Source organism: Suricata suricatta, chromosome 4, assembly GCF_006229205.1.
Source record: "Suricata suricatta isolate VVHF042 chromosome 4, meerkat_22Aug2017_6uvM2_HiC, whole genome shotgun sequence".
NCBI classification, from domain to species: Eukaryota; Metazoa; Chordata; class Mammalia; order Carnivora; family Herpestidae; genus Suricata; species Suricata suricatta.
This window is the reverse complement of record NC_043703.1, coordinates 140686767-140695908: the sequence shown is the minus strand read 5'-3', so window position 1 is coordinate 140695908 and position 9142 is coordinate 140686767. Positions and strand designations below refer to the sequence as shown.

The window sequence follows — 9142 nt, the reverse complement described above, 5'->3', positions numbered from 1 at the left end:
CAGAGACATTGAGACGCTTTGTGTCATTACTCTTCACTCTGCATTACATTCTGGCCTCTTTCATGGCTGTCCTCACCTCTGCACCCAGGACTCTGGGCTAGCAACAAAGGAAGTTCCCCTCACCCCAGGGAGACACGGGCCCCTGCAGAGCCTGTGTGACAGGCATCAGTGCATCCCAGGCCTCAGAGCTGGAGCATGGATGCCAGGGTCACCTGCAGTCACCTCTCAGCCCAACCCTGGAAGCTGAGTCAAGAGGAAGTTTCTGGCAGGTTCCAGGCCCAGTGCATGCTCCTGTCTCTGCAGGGCCCTACGTAGCCTCTCCAGTCACTTTTGCTCCCTGGCTCTCACCCACTTCTTCTTTTCCCTTCCTCTGTGGAGAAAAGGCAGGCTCAATCCCCAGGAAACATGAGACACCAGCCCCTTAAACAGTGCTTCCTGATGTCCATTTTTCTAGTAACCACTCATCCATGTACTCAACATCAGTTACATGCCAGGCATTCTGCTGAGGGGTGAGGAAATGGAGGTGAGTAAGATGCTCATTAATAGTCTGCAGTCAACCCGGGAAAATAGAAGCCAGCATAAAGTGCAATCTGACTAGCTTATAGTAAGCAATTCAGGAGGGCTGAGCACAGGGCACTGTGGAACCAGCACAGGTAGCAGGTACTCTATACTACCTTAGGAAGTCAAGGAAGGCTTCTTGGAGGAGGTAATATTTTCCTGCTCCTTTGGAGCTAGCAAGAGTTAGCCAAGTAAAGAAGTCCTAGAAAAAGGACACTCAAGACTTGGGTAACAACTTATGCAAAGACCAGCATATTAGTGGGCAGAGAGTGTTAGGAGTCCACAATTGTCCCAAGAATGTTGTGCTGGGCTCACAAAGGGAGAAAAATGGAGGGAAAAGATGGGGCACGCCTTTCTGTGAGGGCCTTGGTGCTAAGCACAGAGACTGGATTTTATCCCACAGACAGTGGAGACCGACTGAAGGATTTCACGGGATAGGAAATGAGTCTGGATTTAGAAAGGTCTCAGGGGCACTTTGGTGGCTATGTACATTAAGCATCCGACTCCAGCTCAAGTCATGACCTTGCAGACAGTGAGTTCAAGCCCTGTGTCGAGCTCTGTGCTGACAGCTGAGAGCCTGGAGCCTGCTTCAGATTCTGTGTCTCGCTATCTCTGCCCCTCACCCCTCATGCTCTGCCTCTCCATCTCAAAAATAAATAACATTAAGATAGGTCTCATGTGAGTACACATGCACACACACACTCACAACCTGACCCCTGTGTCACAGTCCTTGCATATTTAGCCAGCAGGCAAAGGATACAGGATCTTGTTCTGGAAACGATCATACTTGGAAAGCATCACCGTGCAAGCCCCGCAGCCCCCTTCTCCACAGCCCAGCTTGGTCCCGCTCAGCCCCACTGGATAGTGGAGGGTTAAGGAACATGAACTCATAGAAGAGGTTTTGCTGGGCCTCTGGGAAGTGCCTGTGCAGAGCCATCCATTGCCACACCCACACTCAGGCCCCTCAACCCAGGGAGGCAGCAGACCCACACAGCCTCCGCCTCCAGAAAAGGCTGCACTGCACACTGGAAAGCAGAGAATGGGAACCTCCCCACTGCACAGAAGAGGAAAGGTATCAGGGTCCCATCAGCACCCAAGTATCCCTGGGACTGGAGTCCCACTGCTGTCCAATCCTGGAGATTCTTCTTGACGTCAGGGTCCTCCTAGCCTGGTCTTGTAGGCTCCCAACCCTGTGGTCTCAGGAGGCCCGTGAACCAGGCACCTCAGAGGCTGAGCATGTGGGGTGGCCCACATGTGACCCTGGCTGGGTATGCAATAAAGCCGCTCATCCCAGAAAGAGGCATTGATTTGTTTGGGACCTACTGGGACCCAATTTTCACCTTGAACCTTTTGGGTTGATGAAGTCCAGGCACCAAAATCAGGGTTGGATGAGGGGCTTTTGAATTTCCACCCATAGACTATGTGAACATAAATGAAAACGAAGATTCTTTGAGGTTGAGTATCAACATTGGAGCCATCTCTTACATATACTTTCAGAAATTGATAACTTTGAATTTGTTAACATGCCTAAGTAATAGGCTATTCTAGAGGACAGCACTTAAGCAGCCCCATTGCCTGAACACACAGTCTCTGTTGCTGCTTTCCCTGCACGCTTCAGGCCTCTAAGCCATTCAGCTATCAACCAAAGGTGGAGGTCATTGTCACTGGTCATTTCCCAGATATGCAAGATGAAATTAAAAACTAGTGATGAAAGAGGCACCTGGGTTTGTGTGTCAGTTAAGTGTCTGGCTTCAGCTCAGGTCATGATCTCACCGTTCATGGGTTTGAGCCCCGCAGCAGAGCCTGGGGCCTGCTTCAGATTCTGTGCCTCCCTCTCTCTCTGACCTTCCCTTGTCTCTCTCTATCTCTCAAAAATAATTAAAACATTAAAAATTTTTTAAAAGAACTAATGATGATATAGCATCTTACACTTGAAAAATACTTATGCCCATAGAACTATTTGATCTTCACAATAATTTAGTGAGTAAGTGGGGAAGGAGCAGATTAAAAAAAAAAAAAAACTGAGGAACAGGAAGTAATGTGAGCCACACAAGGCAATGCAGTCACTCACATTACCTTGTGTTAGGACCCAAACATAATCATCTGATTCCAGATCTGGGCACTCCCCCATCACCATGTGGCTGCCTCTTTCAAAACACATGGGAAGAGCTCTTGATGTCCTAAGTTATTCTTCTCATTCATCAGAATACATGTCATTAGTAGCAATTCAGACAATACAGCGGCACATGGAAGGAAATGGTAACAGCCCAAAGTCTAGGGAAGTCTTCTAGCCTGGAGATATTTCTGGATACCACTGCAGAAATTATGACTGGGCTCTTTTTACTTCTCCTTCTTCTTCTTTCTATCCCAGAACTCCCAGAAATGAACTCTCACCACAAATAGCAAAAAGTCACCGGGCCTTCATTTATGTGAAACCTTTCAGTTTGGGATTTCAATTGAGATTCGACCTTTAAACTAGCAATTGCCAAGATCAGGAAATTCTGAGACTTTGGGACTCAGCACTGCATTAGAAAACTAAAACTGATGTCAACCATCTCTGAGAATGTGCCTTTCTTCTCAGACCTCCCAGGTAGAGAGGCTGGAAATAGAGGTCTGTGCAGTCTTCTGATCCCACCAAGTGACTCTACCTCTGCAAAAGAGCCACCAAGTTATGTGCTGTGAACCTCCAGATTTGCCATCTCCAGATAGAAAATTCAGGACAAAGTACACAAGAGCCAGACACCATCTGATAAGAGATGAGTCAACCAGAGGAAAGGCCATGAACTTCAGCGCTGTTTCTATAGGAACTGAAAAAAACCCTTTGTTGTCCTAAAATATGTCACCTGAATGAGCCACTGGACATTCCTACTTCTGCGGGTGAGAGGTCAGGAGGAGCATCACCCCAACAACCAACCCTGAAGGGTTTCCAGTACCGGTGGGAGGTTGAGAGCATGGCTCTGGGCTTAGCCTGGGCTCTGCCAGCATTTGCCCAGAATACATGAGCAAGAAGCAGGTCCCTCTCATGTGCCAGCCTCGCTTCTTCCTCTGTCAAAGGAATTGCTATGGGGATCAGTTAGATCACATAGGAAAATCACTTTGAACTCCACCTACATAGGGTAGGTGCTCATTAAATGCCAGCTCCTATTACGTTTTCACTGCTGCTTCTATTCAAGGGTCTCAGAATACTTTCCTACTCAAAAGAACACAAGGTCTTAATGTTACATAGTCCTGCCTATGCTGAGGGAAAAGTAGCATCCCAAGTGCCCCTCAGGATTCCCCTGTCCCATGCCTCTTGGTGCCTACCATCTCCACAGTGAATGGCACCTCCACACAGTTCCCCAGCCCAGGCATCCTTTCCCAAAAAACACCCCTTCCTCTGACCTTCCCTCCACCTTCACAGAGCTGGGAAGATCACCCAGGATGCCTTTATGGATCCGCAGAGATCTCCTAAGGAAGGCCTGCTCCTCTAGAGGAATGGCTGCAAAGCTTACCAGGGCTTAAGAGGGCCATTTACAGCTATTCCTCTTACATGCCCTAGATTAAATCTTGGCACCACTTGAGTCTTGCCTGGAAGAGATCTTGAGAAATATCAAGAAGGATCCTCTCATTTGACAGCTGGTAATTTTGCACATGGGGAGTTCAGATGACTTCCCAGAGTCACACAGCTGCTGGGTTACACAGCTGCAAAGCAGGCGTCCAGAAACTGACCCTGGGGCTCTGTCCTCAACACTTGGCGGCCTCCCACCATCACTAGAAAATGACATAAGGCCTAGAGAATGAGTCCCCATGGTCCCTGCCCCCTCCAAAGTCAGGATACATTTTCTTCTCAAGTAGGCCAAAAGAGTTGTCTCTGGATCTGCATTCTTCTCCACCACCTATAAGAATAAAAACAAAAGAAAAATATATCCTAGGTATACTTAGCCATTGTCTTGCCTAAGAATCTGTGGAATTAATAGGGATGTGCTAAATATATCATGAGAATCAAGGTCTTTTTCTTGAAAATTCCATAAGAATGAACATATGAAAATAAACAAAATTGAGAAACCTCTAGCTACGCTCCTCAGAAAGAAAAGAGAGAACACTCAAATAGATAAAATCATGAAGGAAAATAGATGTATTACAACAGATCCCACAGAAATACAAGCAACCCTCAGAGATCACTATAAAAAATTATATGCCAACTGGACATTCTAGAAGAATTGGACAAATTCCTAAATGCACATGCACTACCAAAATTCAAGAGATAGAAATCAAGAGATAGAAAATCTGAACAGACCCATAACCAGTGAAGAAATTGAATCAGTTATCAAAAATCTCCCAACAAATAAAAGCCCAGAGCCGGATGGATTCCCAGGAGAATTCTATCAGACATTTAAAGCAGAGTTAACACCAATCCTTCTCAAGTTATTTCATAAAATAGAAAAGGAAGGAAGAATTCCGGACTCATTCTATGAAGCACATATCACTTTGATTCCTAAGCCAGACAGAGACCCAACAAAACAAGAGAAATACAGGTCAATATTCTTAATGAATATGGATGCAAAAATATTCCACAAGACACTAGCAAATCAAATTCAACAGCATATAAAAAGAATTATCCATTATGATCAAGTGGGATGTATTCCTGTGTTACTAGGCTGGTTCAACATTTGCAAAGCCATCAATGTAATACATCACATTAACAAAAGAAAAGAAAAAAACCATATGATCCTGTCAATAGATGCAGGAAAAGCATTTGACATCCCTTCTTAATGAAAACCCTCAAGAAAGTCGGGATGGAAGGAACTTACCTAAACATCATAAAAGCCATTTATGAAAAGCCCACAGCCAATCTTATACTCAACGGGAAAAAATGAGAGCTTTCCCCCTGAAATCAGGGACACGACAGGGATGTCCACACTCACCACTGTTGTTTAACATAGTGTTGGAAGTCCTAGCATCATCAATCAGACAACAAAAGGAAATAAAAGGCATCAGTATTGGCAAGGATGAAGTCAAACTTTCACTTCTCAGAGATGATAGATACTTTACATGGAAAACCCGATCGACTCCACCAGAAGCCTTCTAGAACTGATCAATGAATTCAGTAAAGTGGCAGGCGACAAAATCAATGTACAGAAATCGGTTGCATTCTTATACACATAAAAGAAAGAGAAATCAAGAAACTGATCCTATTCACAATTGCACAAAAAACTATAATATACATAGGAATAAACCTAACCAAAGATGTAAAAGATCTGTATGCTGAAAACTATAGAAGACTTATGAAGGAAATTGAAGAAGACACAAAGAAATGGAAAAACACTCAGTGCTCATGGATCATAAGAATAAACATTGTTAAAATGTCATTATTACCCAAAGCAATTTACACATTCAAGGCAATCCCCATCAAAGTTGCACCAGCATTCTTCTCAAAGCTAGAACAAACTATCTTCAAATTCATATGGAATCACAAAAAACACTGAATAGCCAAAGAAATATTGAAGAAGAAAAGCAAGACGGGAGGCATCACAATCCCAGACATTAGCCTCTACTTCAAAGCCGTCATCATCAAGATAGTATGTTTTTGGTACAAAAACAGACACATGGACCAATGGAATAGAATAGAGAGCCTAGAACTGGGCCCACAAGTCTATGGCCAATTACTGTTTGACAAAACAAGAAAGAGTATCCAATGGAAAAAAGACAGCCTCTTCAACAGGTGGTGTTGGGAGAGCTGGACAGCAACATGTAAAAGAATGAAATTAGACCACTTTCTTATACCATTCACAAAAATAAACTCAAAACGGATAAAGGACCAGAATGTGAGACAGGAAACCATCAAAACTCTAGAGGAGAAAGCAGGAAATACCCACCTTGACCTCATTGGCAGCAAGTTCCTCCTGGACACATACCCAGAGGCAAGGGAATCAAGAACAAAAATGAACTATCAGGAGCCCACCAAGATAAAAAGCTACTGCACTGCAAAGGAAACAATCAAAATAACTAACAGGTAACCAACAGAATGGAAAAAGATAGTGGCAAATGACATATCAGATAAAGGGCTAGTATCCAAAATATACAAGGAACGCACTAAACTCCATACCCAAAAATCAAATAATCCAGTGAAGAAATGGGCAGAAGACCTGAACAGACACTTCTCCAAAAAGGACATCCAGATAACCAACAGGTACATGAAACGATGCTCAGCGTCAGTCATCATCAGGGAAGTACAAATCAAAACCAAACTGAGATATCACCTCAAGCTGGTCAGAGTGGCTAAAATGAACAAATCAAGAGACTATAGATGCTGGCAAGGAAATGCATAAACAGGCACCCTCCTACACTGTTGGTAGGAATGTAAACTGGCACAGCTGCTCTGTAAAACAGTATGGAAGTTCCTCAAAAATGTATCGATAGAACTCTCCTATGACCCAGAAATAGCACTGCTAGGGATTTACCCAAAAGATAGACAAGTGCTGATGCATAGGAACACATGTACTCCAATGTTCAAAGCGGCACTTTCTCAAATAGCCAATCATGGAAAGAGCCTAAATGTCCATCAATTGATGAATGGATCAAGAAGATGTGGTATATATATACAATGAGTATTACATGGCAATGAGAAAGAATGAAATCTGGCCATTTGTAGCAAAGTGGATGGACCTCAAGGGTGTCATGCTAAGCAAAATGAGGCAGGCAGAGAAGGATAGATACCATATATTTGCATTCATAGGTCTAACAGGAGAGACGTGGCAGGGGACCATGGGGAAAGGAAGAGGGAAAGAGAGGGGGGGAGAGTGAGGGACACAGATCAAGGGAGACAACTGAATACTGGAAACGAACCAAGGACTGAGGGGGAGGAGGAGGGAGAGAAGGAATGATGGTCATGGTGGGGGGCACGTGTGGGGAGAAGCACTGGGTGTTATATGGAAACCAATTTGATGATAAACTATTAAAAAAAATTTTAAGGTGCCAGTAGAGCAAAACATATAAAATTACCCTTCTTTGGAGGGAGGGGGCATCTTGGGCATATTCATTGCTCACACTGTCCACATGACCATTTACAAGATACAACTATGACTGTCCTTTAACTGTCCCTCTCATTCCCAACTGGGTTTCTGGAGCAGACCAAAGCACTTCAGCTGTGGTGGGGGGCAGGGGATGGCACAATCCATGTGCTTACACCCTCCCTCCGCACGCCTGCAGTGACACTGGCAAAGATTCACATCCTTCCCATGCCCGGAAGACTGGTATCCACAGCATAAGGCCCTCTGCTCCGCCTACCCCTTCCTTCCCCATGTCCCTGTGCACCAATGGAGGTCAACCTCGGGGGCAATATTTATCAAAGTAAGACACTTGATATATTTATGGCAATACCAGGGGGGAAAGGGGAAGAGAAACAAACATGCCCCTTATGGGCAAAAACAAACTGTGTCTTGCCACAAGATGTCAGTAAATCTCTTCACACAAGTTATCTGTCACATTTACATACATGAGAAATACCAGACTCAAAGGCTACGTACAGCTTCTGTGCCGGTATTAGCAAGGAGACAAGTTCATGTTCCTTCTCTCAGTGAAGAGAACGATGAAAGCCTGAGGATGTGTTGGAATAAACACAGCATGAAATGTGTGGTGGGTGACCTCCAGTCCCAGGCCCTTTTTCAACTTTGTGCCAGTGCCTCTGCTGTGGCAGAGTCAGTGGGGACTCACATCTTTCTTCTTGCCTGCCTCCCGAGCACTCCTTTTCCCCTGGAATGTTTTGACTGTGTTCTAGCTCTGAGAAGGTTTTCTTTCCCCAGTGTTATCCAAACTGCAGCAATGCTTTGGAGGGAGAGAGAGAAAGAGAGGAGAGAGAGTACGAGAGAATAGGAAAGAGAGAACAGACCTCCTCCAAGGACAAACATCCCTTCCAGGAGAGCAGAGAAGCCAGACCAAAGGCCGGCCAGCTCCACCTTACCTTTTTGCCATTCACAAAGAAAACCAGCTCATCCGCTGTCATTGTCACGGGATGTGGTTGGGGATCTCCGAACTCCAGTGCTTCGCTCCCAAGAGGCACTAGCCAGTGTCACTGCTCAGCAACTTGAAAAATACACTCCCAAGAAAATGAATCCTGGCCAGCCAATGGGAAGAAAGCAGCCTAGAGCCTCAGGGCACAGGGTGTTCTTGGCAAGATACTGGTTTACATAATCAAGGAAAATAAAATCCCTCCTCCACAGTAAATAGCCCTCTTGACATGTGTGTCAAAGACCACAGCAGAATGTCCATGCAGAAACCAGCCAGGGGAGGACCTTGCTGCCAGGTGACCTGCTGTCATCAGCCCTGCCCTCATGGAATCTTCTTCCTCTCTCCTCTGCTGAAGGCAGAGAAGGAGGAAGGGCCCTGGGCAAAGCCACAGAGATAGAAATGATTCACACCCTCCAGGTTCACACTTGTCATTTCACTGTTTGGGTTCATAGCAACCCAGACTCAGTACTTAGACTAAGGACTCATTTTTCCACCACCTGGGAGACCACACAGGTCACAAGCCATGGAGCCCAGGGATCCAGAAGCAACACCTAGCATGTGACCTCAGCTTTGGTGTTTTTGGAACTCAGCTGTTTCC

General features: G+C 45.1%; 1 protein-coding gene across 1 annotated transcript in view; it reads right to left on the bottom strand.

Moving 5' to 3' along the window:
* The window catches only part of LOC115290732 (xanthine dehydrogenase/oxidase-like), a 64203-nt gene extending 55607 nt beyond the window's left edge, over nt 1-8596 (bottom strand). Inside the window, exons 1-3 of the mRNA XM_029938557.1 lie at nt 8498-8596; nt 4376-4433; nt 1319-1415 (exon numbers count right to left, since the gene is read on the bottom strand). Of these exons, the coding sequence (XP_029794417.1) occupies nt 1319-1415; nt 4376-4433; nt 8498-8539 (197 nt within the window). The 5' untranslated portion in view covers nt 8540-8596. The remainder of the gene's footprint in view (nt 1-1318; nt 1416-4375; nt 4434-8497) is intronic.
* Between the last annotated feature and the right edge of the window lie 546 nt (nt 8597-9142).